This window comes from Aulonocara stuartgranti, assembly GCF_965226115.1.
Source record: "Aulonocara stuartgranti genome assembly, chromosome: 20".
NCBI lineage: Eukaryota > Metazoa > Chordata > Actinopteri > Cichliformes > Cichlidae > Aulonocara > Aulonocara stuartgranti.
In genome coordinates this window covers 37,333,511-37,351,030 of record NC_138956.1, presented here as the reverse complement: position 1 = coordinate 37,351,030, position 17,520 = coordinate 37,333,511, and the positions used below count along the sequence as shown (strand labels likewise).

General features: G+C 43.1%; 2 protein-coding genes across 2 annotated transcripts in view; both read left to right on the top strand.

Moving 5' to 3' along the window:
* LOC309697845 (uncharacterized protein) overlaps positions 1–15,891 on the top strand; it is an 80,410-nt gene extending 64,519 nt beyond the window's left edge. Inside the window, exon 13 of the mRNA XM_082520038.1 lies at positions 15,650–15,891. Within this exon, the coding sequence (XP_082376164.1) occupies positions 15,650–15,735 (86 nt within the window). The 3' untranslated portion in view covers positions 15,736–15,891. The remainder of the gene's footprint in view (positions 1–15,649) is intronic.
* The window catches only part of LOC309697849 (L-rhamnose-binding lectin SML-like), an 88,669-nt gene that overhangs the window by 47,945 nt on the left and 23,204 nt on the right, over positions 1–17,520 (top strand). Inside the window, exons 9-11 of the mRNA XM_082520043.1 lie at positions 14,731–14,816; positions 14,941–15,075; positions 15,366–15,477. Of these exons, the coding sequence (XP_082376169.1) occupies positions 14,731–14,816; positions 14,941–15,075; positions 15,366–15,477 (333 nt within the window). The remainder of the gene's footprint in view (positions 1–14,730; positions 14,817–14,940; positions 15,076–15,365; positions 15,478–17,520) is intronic.

Genomic DNA, 17,520 nt, shown 5'->3' with positions numbered 1-17,520 from the left:
AGCTGAGGAATTATATAGATTGGGCCTCACAATTATATGGCTCTTTAGATTATCCTCTTACCCCACTGAGGCACAAGGGGAACCTCATTTCTTCACATTTTAGAAGACACCCTAACACTATGTTTCCAAAAGGATATAAAACCCTCCACATAACTTTGCTCATGATGTAACACTAAGACTAGACTAAAAGAGTTACACAACAATAACAGATACAGCTAAACACAATTTTCTTAAACTTAACATAAAGCACAGTTTACCAGAAGCCTGATGGGAGATTACATTTAGCCACTCCCAACACACCACACAACCCTCACTTAGTTGGGTTTTGAGTCTGGGGTTGGAACTGGGGCCCTGACCCACCATCACATGGCATCAAGGGCTGGAAAGGTCCAAGACAATCATGACAACCCACTGGCTCATCAGTTTAGGAAAAAGGCCTTTCTTCCTCTCTGGGCTTTAAACCTACATTTGCTGCCCAGGTGCAAGACCTCCCCCCTGCAGCAAATATTATAAACTTGTTTCTCCCATGATCCTACCTCAAGGGGGCCATGTCTGGTCAGCTCTTGTACCTCACGTGACCGTTCATGGAGATTGTGAAGGTAGTCCAATCTGGGTTCACTGCACAACTCCCACTCAAGGAGAGGCCCAGTTGCCAAGTCCACTGGAGTACGAAGCTCATGTCCAAACATTAGGGCTGCAGGAGTACGCTTAGTAGACTCTTGGACTGACATGCAGTAGGCCATTATTACAAGGGGGAGGTGCCTGTCCCACTTTTGCTGCTGGCGGGAGGTCAAGGTTACAGTTTGACTCTATGAACTCTTCCTCAGGTAAAGGACAGGTTTTAGCCAAATCCTGGCCTAATTATGGTTGCCGTGACAACACAACGTGCCCTGATGGAAATCCTAATTCTCAGCTCGAAAATGTTAACTGCTTCTGGTCAGGAAGCATGGCAAGCTGGGTGGCCAGTGTGTGGGTAAAGTGCTCCACCAGCCCATCACTCACTGCATCCTCAAAATTTCAATCTTAATTGCTGTGTAGTTCCTTGGGTATAACAAAGTGGCAGAACATCTCATTGACCAGACGCTCAGCTGTGGTAGCAACACTCTGGTCGGGTACAAACCTCATTAAGATGGAGCCAACCAGACTTGCAGCATCTCCAGTGACCCAGCCAGCTGACCCTCTGGTTTCTTAAAATTCAAGAGCGAGGTGAGAGAGGCGTGGTCAGTGGGCAGAAGTAATTTCTTCCCATAGAAATATGGTCAGAAGTGGCGGAGACCTAGCAACTCTCGACGGGTGATGCAGTAGTTACTGTCTGCTCTGCTGAGAGAATGGCTGTAGTAGGAGATGGCCTGCTCATCATTCTCACTGCCTCCCAGACCCGTGTTGTTGGAATCCATGTCCACAATAAATGGGCACTGCAGGTCTGGATAGGCCAGCACAGGGACCTAAATCAGTGCAGATTGAAGCCTTTTAAAGGGTGTGGCACAGTCCTCGGTGAGATGGAATGCACAGCCTTTCTGTGTGAGCTGGTGCAGGGAGCTTGCAATGGTAGCAGAGTCCTTGATGAGCCGCCTGTAATACAATGCCTGGCCAAGGAAGCTCCGCAGCTCTGCAACGTTGCGAGGAATGGGCCAGTTCCTCAATGCGACCACCTTTGAGGGGTCAGTGGAAACCCCTCCTGTGCTTACAACATGGTTATACTTCAGGCTCTCCAATACTGGCTTTAGAGGTGGGAACAAGCTGCCACACTTCTTCCGTGGTGTGAAGTTCCACAGCCTTAGTGCCCAAATATAGAGTAGCTCTGGGTACATCCACTGTGGCCTCCTATTTGGTCAGCATGTTTGGACCAATGATGCAGGGGTCTTGTATGTTGGCTAAACAGAACTTGTGGTCAACAGTGCAGGTAGAAACAGTTATCTGGAGAGATCTTTTTCCTACCACTCTGGCCCGTTCACCAGTGACTGCTGTGATACGGAGATCTGTGGGCTTCAAATCCTGTGGACTTGGGCCATCAATACCGGGAAGGGTACTAGTGCAAACCAGGGACAGTCTGGATCCGGCTTCTAGACGCCAACCCAACCAACCTGCAATTGTGGCTTAGTGAGGTTGGGAGGGTTTGTTGTGGGTGGCAGTTCCTACTTTATGCCACCCAACCTTACTTTGACTGTGGTGCTGGGGTTTATGCACTCGGTGCTGGACAGTAGCATGCGATGTGGCCCAGCTAACCACACTGGTAGCATTCACCTCTAGCTTGCCAGGGAGCTCTTCAAGTCCCCCATTGTAGCCATCGAGCGGGCATACTGGAGATTTGGTGGGTCATTTCTTTGTTGTTGCTCCCCTCACAGTCTGCCTGGTGCACTCAATGACTTGTGCTGAAGGTATATTCCTCTGAGCCAAGCACATGTTCAGCTCGTACTGCTTCAATTAGGGCTGTTGTTAAATTTTTTGGTACATATAGGTGAATGTGTTCCTGCAGTCTTTTTGGTTGGAGCCCTCAAACAAAGGCCTGGACAGCAAGGCCTTTGTGCTGCAGTCTCAAAGGTGGGATACCCCTGGAATTTTTTATAGTCGGAGGTCAGCAGTACGAGACTTCCATTGCCTGTCAAAAATTCTGTCCCTACTGGGGAGGTAGAGTGGCAAATGGTTCCTGCCGCCAATGACTCCTTGATACCTTTCTCCATCGCCTCCCGAGTGGAGAGCATGGCGCCAGGAAGGAGACCAATGGTACAGTCATAGGGGGAATGTGGTGGTAAAGATAGGGCTATATTGTTGCTAGGTATTTCTTGGCCTGGAGAAAAAGGTCAGTAGAGCAGGGGGTGACACTTCCGGGGACCTGAAGGAAAAGTAAACTTGAGACAGTGGGCATGGCAGAATAAACTCCAGTTCACTGCCTTATTGTTGCTACTGTCCCAGTATCTGGGGACGTAGGTGTGGAGAAAGTTTTAGTTTCCCAGTGGTCGGTTGTCAATCAATCAATCAATCAATCAATCAATCAATCAATCAATCAATCAATCAATCAATCAAACCTTTATTTGTCACATGCAATGTTACATATACATGTTACCTGCAGTGAAAATTTGACCCCCTTCTGACCATACTTACATTGCACAAACCTCACATTGGGAAGACAGGTCGGAAACAGGTAGGAAGGTAAGAAAACACTGAAAGTAATACACAAGGGGAGAGGATCCCACACTGTGCTCCTACAGGAGAGCAGTTTGAGAACAGAAAAAAACACCTCAGCACAGAAAAGCACATGGATCTTCATGTCTTACACCATAGAAAACAACATGTGACTTGCAACAGGGGTGGTATCGGGTATGGAGTTAGCTGAGGTACACAACAGCCCCATACGATCCTGCAGCCATCTTTCCGGCGCTGAACACAGCCATCTCCTGGCTGGCCCCGGGCAGCCGCATGAAGATAATGGTTGTTTGGGTTTGGTTTAGTGCGAACAAAGCTCATCCAATTTTCCAGCTGATCTAATGTCCATCACTGGTCCCCAGATCTATCGATTCCCTGTTGCAGAGTCGTGAGCTTCTCCAAGATCTTATCCATGTTATGTTCAATAAGCAAAGTCTGAGTACTCATGGCCTTGCCCATTGCAGTGCCGGCCAGCCCTTGTGGGATTTTGAGCAGCTTCTTTATTCTTCGATAAGCCAGGTTTGAGCCAATTCTGATCAGGCAAAACCTGATGGAACCTATCATGGTTCCGAATAGTTGGATGTCTTTCAAATGTCCTCTGTTGAGAACGTTGCCAGGCACACGACACTCCACTTTGCCAGCTGTTGCATGTCCAGCAGCAAACGTCTCTGCAGGATGATTGGGCTTCCTCGAGCCCAGGCTTCTCATCGATAAGAAGGTGTCAATTTCATTAAGAGACCAGTTGATCAAATCCATAATTCCTTAGTTTTTACAGAAAAAGACTGAGAGAGTATCAGACGAGACTAGACAAAGACAAAGAGCCAAACAGGAAAGATAAGAGAGGGAAAAAGATGCAACCACCTCTGTTAAGAGCCAAAAGAGCGAAAATTAGAGGGGATTAACCGTACAGGTTCAGTGTTGTGGATGATCATTGCAAAAACCTTGTTGTTCAGAGTGGTGGTGGGTATGGGAAGCTAAAGAGGTGTCAGAGAAATGTCCACAAAAGCACGTAGGAGATGTGAGGTTTGTTGGTGATAGAATCTTACAGAGAGCAAAAATCAGGGCTTAGGAAAAGATGAACCACCCACCAGTATTTCCGAGATTCCCAGCAGGCGGGATCTTAAGGCTGCTACGAAATTGCCCAGCACAGCCGCAATAGAGATATTCCCAAGCGTGGAAACGCCTCTCCCTCTCCTCTGGGGCGAGCCTTGAACACCTGATCTACAGGGACCCCAGGACCACTGCCGCCTCTTGTACATGCTCCACCCACGTGTCACTGTAGATGATAACATCATCCAGGTAGGCAGCAGTATATGCAGCGTGCGGCTGCAGCACCCAGTCCATGACACGCTGAAAAGTGACCGGGGCTCTGAACACGCCGAACAGAAGTGTGTTAAATTGGTGCACATCTGCAAAACGTTGTTGCAATGCAGCAACATCCGCTTTCTGGGCCTGTGTGAGATGGTTATCAAAATGGAGGGAGGTGGGAATTGTGGAATTTGGCACCTCCGGACCCAACTCATCTCTTTCTTTCACCATGCTCACCAGAGAAGTGGTTTCAGCCTTTCTCCATGCTTTGTTTGTGTGGTTCCTCCCTTGTCCTAGTCAACATCTCCCACTTGCCGTGTGACCACAAAGAGTCCTTGCCCCCTTGGCGAGTAACTCCGAGTATCACCGGCCACTCGGCCTTGGCACAGAAGCTCATTAACCTATTTTAGTTGCTGGTACTGGAATATTTTGGATGGTTTCTACACTTGGAGCTGAGGAGTTTGTCTGCAGAAAGGTCACTTTTTCTGAACCTACTTACAGTGGTATGAAAAAGTGACCCCAACACTTTCATTTAGAAACTGCATTTTCTGTTTACTTGTATCTTTGTCTGATATTTAAATTTCTTTGATGATCTGAAACATTTAAGTATGACAAACATACAAGAAATCAGCAAAGGGACAAACACTTTATCACACCATTAGACTTGGATTGTAACCATTCTCAGTCACATGTTTAACTTTTGCATGTTGCTGTAGCTGGTATGTTCAATGGTATGTTGTGTTTTTCATGGACTAGTTCAACATTTCTTCACACAGTCACAGTTGATGCAAACCGCTTTCTCAATAATACTAAAGATTTTTGAAGCAATAATGATGCTTTCCCCAGTAACCAACTCAATTACACATTTTAACTCATTCTCCAAAATACTGTCTCCTTTTCGTGCTCTCTCTCACATGGACATTTTCCATGCAAATCCAAACAAATGTGTTCCTTGCTGGCCTCCTGCCGCACCCTGTCGATTACCATACATTCGACCTAGTTTTTAAAAAAAAAATTGTTTTGTTTTTGTGATTCTTGCTGGGGTTGTGGCGCAGGAGATCTAGTAATTGGAGCATTTGGTTGTCCAATCCCTGGCCGCTCCAGCCTGCATGCCAAAGTAACCTTGGACAAGATACTGAACCCTGAATTGTTTCAAGTGCATTCATTGTTCGTTCTAGTTTTATTTTCTTGATTGTCTTATGATTCTGTATTCTGTGGTGTTTGCATTTAGCTTCCTGTTTTTCTTAGTGTCCATAGGTCTTGTTATCTCCTTACTGATACAATTTCCTTGTTTTTTATTACATTCCTTTACTTCTGAGTTTCTGAGATCCTTTTGTTTGTATTCTGTTCACTCAGTCTTCTTTATTTTAAACTCAGTCGAATATGCATGCAGTGTATTTGTCATCTGTTACTTCCTGTTTTAATTTGGTGGTCTGGAGTCTCTTGTGCTTGTATTTAGATCTACTTCCTAGAGGCTTGACCTTTGAATTTGACCTTTCAATAAAAAAATGTGTAAAATCTGAGTGCCTGATAATGAGATTGGGGCCCTTCCACTCCCTGGCTGGATCAGCTCTGTCTCATCAGCAGCAGTATACAGTGAGGTCAATAAGTATTTGATCACCCTGTGATTTTGCGCGTTCTCTTACTTAGAAATCATGGAGGGGTCTACAGTTTTCAGCATAGGTTAGATTTCCACTGTGAGAGACAGAATCTAAAAAGAAAAATCCAGAAATCACATTGTATGATTTTTGAACAATTTATTTGTGAATTACTGTGTCAAATAAGTATTTGATCACTTGAGTCAAAAAATAATAATATTTAGTACAGAAGCCTTTGTTAACAATTACCGAGGTCAAACGGTTCCTGTAGTTCTTCACCAGGTTTGCACACACTGCAGGAGGGATTTTGGCCCACTCATCCATAAAGATCTTCTCTAGATCTGTCAGATTTCGGGGCTGTCGCTGAGCAACATGGAGTTTCAGCTCCCTCCAAAGATTTTCTATTTGATTTAGGTCTGGAGACTGGCTAGGCTACTCCTGAACCTTGATATGCTTCTTACGGAGCCACTCCTTGGTTTTGCTGGCTGTGTGCTTTGGGTCATTGTCATGTTGGAAGACCCAGCCACGACCCATCTTTAATGCTCTGACTGAGGGAAGGAGGTTTTTACCCAATATGTCACAATACATGGCCCCATTCATCCTCTCCTTAATACAGTGCAGTCGTCCTGTCCCCTGTGCAGAAAAACACCCCCAGAGCTTGATGCTTCCAGCCCCATGCTTCACTGTAGGTATGGTATTATTGGGATGATACTCATCATGCTTCTTCCTCCAAACATGGCGAATGGAGTTAAGACCAAAATGTTCTACTTTTGTCTCATCTAACCACAGGACCTTCTCCCATGACTCCTCTGGACCATCCAGATGGTCCCTGGCAAACTTCACATGGGCCTGGACATGGGCTGACTTAAGCAGGGGAACCTTCCATGCGATGCAAGATTTTAAACCATGACGTCTTAGTGTATTACTGATAGTAGCCTTGGAAACGATGGTCCCAGCTCTCTTCATGGCATTGACCAGCTCCTCCCGTGTAGTTCTGGGCTGATTCTTCACCATTCTTGGCATCATTGAAACCCCACGCCTGGCCCCAGTCCGAGGGACATTGACAGTCATCATTAGCCTCTTCCATTTCCTGAAAATTGCTCCAACAGTTGTTCTTTTTTCACCAAGCTGGGTGGCAATCGCCCCATAGCCCTTTCCACTCACTGTATATGGACCATCCAGTCTCTGCCAGATGATCTATCTCTCAAAGCAGAAACCAGGCCTAGTTTGTGTTCCTTAGATTTATAGTTTATGAGTGCTAGTAAGAGCATTTCTCCTTGTGTTTCCGAGTGTGCTTCCATCCTCTAGTCTCAAGAAGTGGTTTCCTATCCACTGGGATACTCACCTCAACAATTCACCTGCCTGCTCATCCTTTGATGGCTCCCTCCTCTATGGATTCACAGAGCTGTGGACCTTCTCGCCCCCTGCTTTCCCACTTAAAGGTCACAACCTCACCTCATCTGAAACCTGAGCCATTTCCAGCCACTCCCTTGCTCCTCTCATCGCCTCATAAGCCCTCTGAGTGAATATTTTAAGAACTTCAAGGTACATCACAGTAAATGTCTTTCTGAAAGTGCTATGAATAATTTTAAGGATATAATTCCTCCACTGTTATCTTCCTCAATGTCTTGTGCCAACACCAAGTTTACTGCTCCATCGAGTGTTTTGCGTTTGGGTCCAGCATCCTGCGTGCTGCACAGCCGTACCTCGACAGTCTAAACTGGGAGGCAACTACAGAGAGTACCGCAAAGGAACACAAAAACAGGGAACCTGAGAGGACACATGGAACAATAACGTATTATAAAAATGCAAAGAGGAGGGCTGTGTATCAAACTCTAACAGCAGTGCACAGTCACATACCTGCATTCATGACAAAGACCAACAAAGTAGAATGGTTAATTTTGGTGAACAACCAGTGTGAGCCCTGTGTGAAAAGACGGCATAGTTCGCTAGTCTCTTTCCTGGTAACGAAGTCTCACATGGAACGAACATCTAACCCAACATAAGGATGACAGAAGTAACCCACAGCAAATGATATTTAACCAAAAATAACCAAGTCAATTTCTATTAATGTTATGGACTAGCAACATGATTTCTTTCCACAACATTTACATTCGTTACCTCTGTGGGAATCCTTCATCACTCTGAAGATTACTCACAATTCTTTGCCCTTCATAGTCAATGCAGGGTGACATTTGCAATAGTAGGTGATGCCATTGTCCCATTTAGCAGGATTTAACTTCAAACCTTTTTAACTACACTGCTTCGCCAACTGGATGTAACTAATCAATTAGGTATGAGCCTCCTATTGGACAAATACTGAATGGTGATTATCTTTCAGTTGGCAACAAGTTGCCCAAATGATGCAATGAGTTGCTTCTCATTTCTTAAACAACCTTGTTGAAAGACACATCTCGTGGTCGTGGAAAAGATGATAGTGTGTGTAAAAAGGGTCAAACCATTGTCATGCATCAAGCAGAGAAAACAGCTAGTGGACAGTGGGGACAGAGCATCTTAGAGGTAGGAATGTGGCCAGAAAAAAATGTAATTTGCGAGGGAGCATAAAGATTGGATTCTGGAGCACTGGAAGAAGGTCATGTGGTCTGAGTCCAGATTTACTCTCTTCCAGAATGATGGCACATCAGGGTAAGAAGAGAGGCAGGTGAAGTGATGCACCCACCATGCTTGGTGCCTACTGTACAAGCCTGTGGGGGCAGTGCTCTAGGACTGCTGCAGTTGGTCAGGTCGAGGTTCAGCAATAGTATGTGCTCCAAGAATGAGGTCAGCTGACTACCTGACTATACTGAATGACCAGGTTATCCCATCAATGGATTTTTTCTTCCCTGATGGCATGAGCATATTCCAAGACGATAATGCTAGGATTCATTGAGCTCAAATTGTGAAAGAGTTGTTCTTCCAGCATGAGACATCATTGTCACACATGGATTAGCCACCACTGAGTCCAAACCTAAACCCCATTGAGAATCTTTGGCTGTGCTGGAGAAGGCTTTGTGCAGCAGACTCAGGTTGTTGGTAAAAAGTTAATGCAACACTGGATGGAGATAAATCTTGTGACACTGCAGAAGCTTCTCGAAACAATGCCACAGCGAATGAGCGAGTAATCAAAGATAAAGGCGGTCCAATGAAATATCAGAGTGTGTGACCTTTTTTTTGGGTGGAGACTTTTTGTTTAGCCAGGCAGTGCATGTTACAAAAGCAAAGACTATCAATAATTCTGTGAGTGTTTTTGAAACTCTGTTTTCCTCGTGAACTGGCTTCAGAACACATTTTCACCCACTTTCTCAAATCTTTCTCCTTTGCGTGCTTTGACCAGAGAGACGTGCGGAGATAATCCATGCAAATGTGAAAATTTTCTATACAAATGTGTTCCTGCTGCACTCATGCTGCACCCTGTTTTTCTTTTTTAATAATCGTTTTATCACTACAAACATCAAGCAGCTAAAACATCCACCTGCTGCCACCCCATTTAAACCACTGTAAACACTGGTGTGTTGAACACCCACAGCTGTTGCTGCATGTGTGTCTGTGTCGTCCACTTGGTCTCCGTCCTCTTTGTTCCCTCTTTAGGACGCTGTTAATGAACAGGGGAGTGTCACTTTCTCTCTGAGCTGATCAGGCTCTTTGAACTGTTCTGTGCTCTTCATTTAAATCCAGACGTGATCACATTTTCAAACTGTAGCTCCTAAACTTTGGAACAGCTCTTCACGACATCTGAATCATTACAAAAAAAGTTGCAATAATTTGTATCGTGTTTTAAGAAAAAAGAAAATTCTTACCAGTTGCTAAACTGATTTAACCAATCAACAAATATGAGATGTGAGCCTCTCCCAGCTGTCACTGGGTCAGCTGATCCAGGCTTACATAACTTTTAATGTAAAGTAGTTTTATTTCCTTATTCATTTACATCTGAGATAGAAGATAATCCACATTTTGGGTTTTTTGCACTTTGCATATACATTACAAGTTTTATTCAGAGTAAATCCAGCAGCTCTGTGTTTGATCCTCCATCAGCTCTTCACTGTAATCCAGATCTCCTAACATGATGCTCTGCTCCGGACTCAGCAGCACACTGTGTGAGTACAACACACTGATCATCCTTTATTTATACATGAAATCAGCTGCACATGTTCAGTCTAATCCTTTTCTAGCTTTCCACTGTGCTGTACTGTGACATGCTTTTCTTTCTGCTTTATTGGATCAGTTCATCTAACATCCTAAATACATGTTTGCATCACCTCAGCAGGACAGTTAGGCTTCACAGAGTCCTGAGAGCAATTCATGGCTGATCATTTACTTTGAAGAGTTGAAGTCAAACTGTCAACACAAATAAGTTTATTGACAAAAGTTGGAAAGATGAAGAGAATAAATGTGTCATTGAAATCTGCTGTTTAGAAAGAGTTTCCAAAGAATCCAGGTGTGAATGAAAGCAGCAGCTTTCTCCTGTTTGCTTTTCATTTCTGTTTCATGTTTTGAGGTGAATTCAACTTGATATCAAACACACAGTCTGACACTGAGCTTTCTTTCTGTCTCTTTCAGTGCTGGCAGCAACCTGTTCACTCATCACTTCAGGTAAATGCTGTTTTACTGCTTCTTATATTCTGGTCACAAAGAGCCTTTCTGTGAACTTTCTCATTATTAGAGCTCACCTCTTCTTCTTCTGTCTGTAACTACTAAATATTGTATTTGTGTGATCTAAAATCTAAACTCTATCCTTCACACACACCTTTTTAAAATCTTATTTCTGTTCCCAGTGAAAATGAAATGAAACCTGTCTCGTGGCTGCTGGGCGGGTGGGGGGGGGGGGGGGGGGGGGGGGGTTCTGGATGTTGTGGGGCTCCTTGTTGACATGTGTGAGGAAATCAGGGATAGAGGCTTTGGATTGCAACCTGGGGGGGGACTCCACTTCTTTAAGGAGCAGGTCTGGAGGGGGGGTTCCAACCTCAGAAGGAAACGCACCCCTCGTCCTCGTCCACACCCAGAAATACTTTGCAGTGTCAAATACTATGAATCTGCAGAAATACAACGATTTAGCAGAAACACTGTGACTTGGTAGAGATACTATGATTTACATGAACTCCTTTGACTTAGCAGAAATACTATAATCTAGCAAAAATAGTCAAACGTAGCAGAAATTCTATCATTGAGCAGAATTACTATGATTTAGCAGAAATGTGTGAATGCCTGTGAGCGTTCTCACAAATATGAAATAAACACATGTAAGCTGAGACTCTCTAAAGAAACAGCATTGTTGTTGTTCGGCTTTTCATTTCACCATTTGTTGATTCACTCGAAGAACAAGTAACGTAATATAGTACAGTTTTATTTATATAGCACATTTAAAAACCAAAGCAAAGTGCTTCACAGTAATATGGAGAGTCAGCATAAGTCAATAACAGGGTACAAATCAGGCACTAACAGACCAGAAGAGCTAGATAAATACAAAATACACTAAGAAGACAAAAACAGCAGGAACATTAATAATAAAAGCATAAATTTAATAAAAGATTTAAAAGGGTATTAACTGGTCAGGAAAGCCAAATCAAATAGATATGCTTTCAATCTGGATTTAAAGGACTGGATAGAGTCAAAATGGGTCAAGTGATCAGTTTGATATCAATCTTTTGTGATACACCGTCATATTTACATTATTTGTACAGTGCCAATGATTTGCTTTGGTAGCTGCTCAAATTTCACTGCAGGGCAACCTGCATGTGGCGAATAAAGCCTTGATTGATTGATTGATTGATTGATTGATTGATTGATTGATTGATTGATTGATACCAAAATTAGGGGGAATTTACGACTGTGCACTATGTGCTTCGAATATTGTGTGTGGTTTTTGTTTTATACAGTTGTCAGTCAGGCCTCTAACTATGAAACAAATTACACTCCAAAAGACCCCGGGCTTCTGAAAAGATGACCCGGGCTTAAACCTAGCATTTATTTTACATTATACATTTACATTATTACATTATTATACATTTATTTTTATTTCAGGCTTTATCAGAGCTCAAGTTTCCGTTCCTCCTCCTGTGACCCCCATATCCACAGGGAGAGTGGTCACCTCTAACGGCCTCAGTGTTCCTCGCCTGAGCTGTGGTAAGATGGAAAATAGTGTCCAAGAATTCACTGCAGATCAAATTCAGACTCTCAGGCTAAATTCAACAAACTTAACAAGTATTGGATGAACTGTTTATAGTTTACAGCCTTTTTATGCACAGCTGCTTCTTTTCAGTTTAAATTGTATTTTCCTGATCAACAAACCAACAGTGCATTTATTCTTTAAAAAAGCTCTGAGGATGTTGGACTGTGTATAAAAGTTCAGAAACATTTGATGTAGATTAGAAACAAAAACACTGACTTAAAGTTTCCTCCTTGATCAGAGTTAATGTAATATCCACTGTGGTGGTGTACAGAGGTACAATCCTCATTATTTATGGATCTGCAGCATCTGAGTCTGAAACTGAAGCCTGAAACCTGGATTATTGCATGTTGTGTTGAGTTGTTCCTTTTCTCTCATACTGTGTCTGTATAACAGTGGGTGGAATGATCATTGTGAGGTCAGCTGAGTACAGATGTGGAGGTGAAGTAACCTGGTCTCACGGTGACGCTGTGAACAACATGAGGAACAGGTGAGCACTGTGGGATGGTAGAAGTGAGCCTTTGATTCAAAAGAAGAAACAAACTAAAACCTGTTGAACAGCTTTACTCAAACTAACAGGAAGTAAATGATTACCTGAAAGTAACTTGTTTCATATCTTTGAGCTGAAAACCAGCTGTTTCTGTCTCCCTGCAGCTGTGATGGAAAAACCGAGTGTGACATAAAGTCAAACATTACTTATGATCCTGGAGTCTGCAAATACCTGGAGACCACCTACGACTGCTTGCCACGTAACGACTCTGTTAAACCTGTGATTAGAAATGACTGATGAACCCAATCTGTACATGAATGATTACAGTTTCTATGGGATCTGTGTCTGTTTCAGGCCAAAGTGTAATATGTGAAGGATCTCAGGCAAACCTTCAGTGTGGTGAGAACACAGCTTCTCTTTCTTTGTACGTTTCCTGCAGTAAAAATATGTTTAGCTTTAGAAATTTGGCGCAGTTGATGGAAGCGACTTTTTACCACGGTGGACACCTGTTGATCCAGTTTGAAGGAAGTATCCATGAATACTCCAAGATTCCTAACAGCATCAGTGAGGCGGTTAGCAACAGGCCCCAGTGTGCCAGTCAGTTGTCCCAGAAGCATATTTCTATCAAAAACAATAATTCCGTCTTCTTTTCATTTAAGGTAAGAGAGTCACATAGTAACCAGTCTTTGACATCCCCACAGAGGATGTAGTGAAGATGAAACATCCCCAGTCAAGTGGAGGTAGATTTGAATATCATCAGCACAGCAATGAAAAGAGACATTATGTTTTTCAAAAATGGAGCCCAGGGGCAGCATGTACAGAGAGAACAACACAGGACCCAGCACCGAGCCCTGGGGCACACCACAGCGAACAGGGGCAGAAGAAGAGGAATGTTTACCCACTGTGACAGAGAAGGACTTCTCTGAAAGATATGATTTAAACCATGAAAGAACATTTCCTGTAAGGCCAACTACATGTTCTAACCTTGCCAAAAGAATATCATGATCGACCATGTCAAAGGTGACGTCAGATCTAATAGAAGTAAGACCGCAGAGCGCCCAGAGTCAGCGATTAGAAGGAGGTCGTTGCAAACTCCTAGTAGGGCAGTTTGGGTGCTGTGACGCGGTTTAAATCCAGACTGGAATTCATCACTGATACTGTTTATCTCTAAATGTGTCTGTAGTTGCTGAAGCACTATTCAATTCAAATCAAATTTTATTTATACAGCACATATTCAAACAACAATAGTGTTTCACAGTCAGTAAAAGCAGGAGACAATTAAAAGACACAATAAAACAGGACAACAAACAATAGGTAACAACACAACAAGCTAGAACAGCCAACTGGTTAGAACCAAAAGCCAATGTAAAAAGATAAGTTTTAAGACGTGATAGACTCGGCAGTACGAACATGAACAGGGAGGTTATTCCAGAGTCTGGGTGCCACGGTTGCAAGTGCCCGGTCTCCTCTCGACTTCATTCGAGACCCAGGTTGTGCTAGGAGCCTGTTTTCTCTAAAATGTGCTTTAAGTAATTTAAAGGAGGTTTGTGATTGTTGGAGCCTGTTCTCCTCGGGCAGGTCATTCCACAGTCAAAGGCCCTGATGGTAAAAGCACACTCACTGTTAGACTTAAACCTCGACCTTAAACAGGACCCACCGGAGGATCATGGGGGTCAACATTCACGCTCTGCAGCTTTAAAGACCCAGATGTGATCAGTAGAAGTTAAAAGTGAAACATGCAAAATCACACAAACATGTGAATCTCTCTGTCCCGCTGTGGAGGCATCTGCTGTAAAATTAGAACATTAACTAAAGTAAATTATTATTAAACATTAATTACACTCAGTGTCACACTAAAGATTCACTGCTGCAGTGAGTCAGTTACAAAATTAACACATAAATAAATGTGTGTTTCTTATTAAATCTTTTCTAAGCTGAAGTTCATGGTGAAGTTTCAGAAGTTATTTTTTCTTTTGAGGAATTTTTAATTTGATTATTGACCTTTTAACTTTGCGTTCATGCTGCAGCTCCTTCCTGCCCTGCTGATTGGACTCGGTTTGGAGGTCGCTGTTTCATCTTTAAAAGCAGCATGAAGACCTGGACTGATGCTGAGGTACATCAGGAAATAACAGCAGCTGTCGCTGCATCACTGATGATATAAAGACTTTCTGTCTTTGACTGATTTTAAATGCATTCTCACACTTTTCATCTTCTGTGCACCTCATCTTCCTCCTCAGTGTTCCTGTCAGACACTCGGTGGAAATCTGGCCTCATACCACAGCACAGATGAGTACACCTTCATCAGAGAGCTCATTTACACAGCAGCAGGGTCGTATCCGACAGCTTGGGTTGGAGGCAACGACAGAGAGAATGTAAGTGTTTCACAGATAAAGAGGATGAGCTGCAGCTGTTTCTGATATTTCATATGTTTCTCTTCATATTCATCAGTTTGATTCAAAGGTCAACATGTGACAGACTGATTAATCAGGACTTTGTTCCTGGAGACAGATGTTGCTGTTGACTTGACTTTTCTTTTCATTTTTTACCTGCACAAACAAAATGAACCTTCGTTGTGTTCGAGTGGTGTAAGAGGTCTCATGTCTGCACTCTCAGCATAGATGCATCAAAGTACATCAGAACAAACTGAACTTTATTCTTCCAGGAAACTGTGTGGAAGTGGAGTGATGGTTCCCAGTTTGACTTCACAAACTGGGGCAAAGAACAACCAAACAACCATGGAGGAGATCAAGATTGTATGGAGATAAACCGTGACGGTACAAACTGAAAGTGGGCCTGTTGATGAAATGTGTTTGGTTTTTATATTGACTGAAGTCATGTGATCTTAGGTCTTTATAAGAACTGTGTTTGTTCTTTTTACATTAGAGAAGAAGAAAACATTTACAGCACAGACCTCTGATTTTATTTCTTTGTTTTGATTCTTTACAGGACGAGATTATGTCAACGACGAAGAGTGTAACTCACAGAGAGGGTTTGTTTGTGTCAGAGACACAAACTGCTCCTTCGTGTCCTGACACGTCTGACATGATGATGTCACAGCCTCACTGCTGATGTCACTTCCAGCAGGATGTCAAGCCTCGATGACATCACTGCTGGATTCTGTTGATAAATATGATTTCATATCACAATAAACAGGAAAATAAATTCAATAAAATTTAAAGGAACTGAAATGTTGACCTGAAAGTGAGTCATTCATGCTTCAAATCATCATCTGATCATTTTAATAAACCTCAAAATGCTTTCTGTCTCCCTGCAGCTGTGATGGAAAAACCTGTGTGACATAAATACACCATCAGTACTTCTGATGCTGACAACTTAACTTTAAATCTAAAGAAAAGCAAATATCGCAGTGAATTGATGCAACGTTTGCAGTGAGCCAGTTTTTTGTGTGTCTGAATTATTAATAGCCTTTGATATCATTGTTATTCATAGTTCCTGTCTCTGTGCCTCCTCTGTGCTGTGTCATGCTATGTTCTCGTGTCTGTTCGTCCCCAGTTCAAAAAGCGCAGCAGGTTCCACTTCAGCACTTTAACTGCTGTTTGCACTTGTGGGAACTGTGAGAACATAACTCCCCTCAGACGTGTCAAAGCAAAAGTAACGAGTCTGTTTTGAACATGTAAGCAGTAGAAAGTGCAGAAATGTGTGTACAAATGTGGGGAGTAAAAGTACACTGACAAAGTATTTGTATTTCATTACTTCCTTCTGGATCAGAGATGTCAAAGTCATCTTACATGGTGGGCCACATACAGCTTTGATCGACCAGTGAAAGTCGTCTTTGTGTCAGTTAAACAAGTTTAACTCTACATTTAATCCTGAGATATCTTAACATAAGAAAAAGACGTTTCAGCAGCGTCTCAGTTTTTCTACATGATGAAGAAATGCTGCTGCAGTAAAGACGTCTGTCAGCACGACTGTAAGAAATAAATGTGTGATTACAGAGGAAGTTCTGGGAGCTGTCTGTCCAGACTGTCCTGTAATTATTAAACAAAGTTTCTGTTCACAGAAAATGTTGTTTGAGCCGCTGTAAGAAACAGACATTTCTATAGTTTACAGAGGAAAAACTCTCAGTAATTGTGATTTTATTACTCTGGTGCAGCATGAAGGGCCGCGGGGGAAACTTATAAACTTATGGAAACACAAAAGTGCAAAATGTATCCCATCCATCACATTTCCCAAAGCCATCCAGTGGGTGGAGTAGTCGCCCGTCTAATTTTGGCCCCCAGACCTTATGTTTGACGCCCCTGACGTAGATCGTCCTCCTCAGCACTTCTTCCACCGTTACACAGCAGCTCGGCTCTTTCCTCGTTTTATTGACTTCCTTTGAGAAACTTATGAATCTCTTTCAGTTCTGCGCTTTTTAACAGAGCTGCTGACACATTATTCCAGCTGTCTGATGAATTCATTTTGTTTTTATGTAATGAAATTGCAAACGTGTCACTCTGTAACACTTTGTGCCGGGCTCCTTGTCTCTGCAGAGAGCCGAGGAGCCTGATGATGATTCAGAGGTTTGCTGCTAGCTTTCACACAAACACACAGATACGTGTTTTCACAGCAGGATGTGATATCCGTCTGTCACAGTGTTCATGCAGCTGTTTCACAGATAACCTCAGCTGCTGTTCTCCATCCAAACGCTGCCGGAGCCTTTATTTAAGCGCTTGTTGCTGATTGGACGTGGGCCTTTCACCTGCTCCACACTCTTATTTTAAATCCAGAGGCGACCACGGTTGGACTTTTAGCTCCTGGACTGTGGAACGGCCTCACTCGGCCCGTCGGGGTGATTCTGTGAAAACCACCTTGTT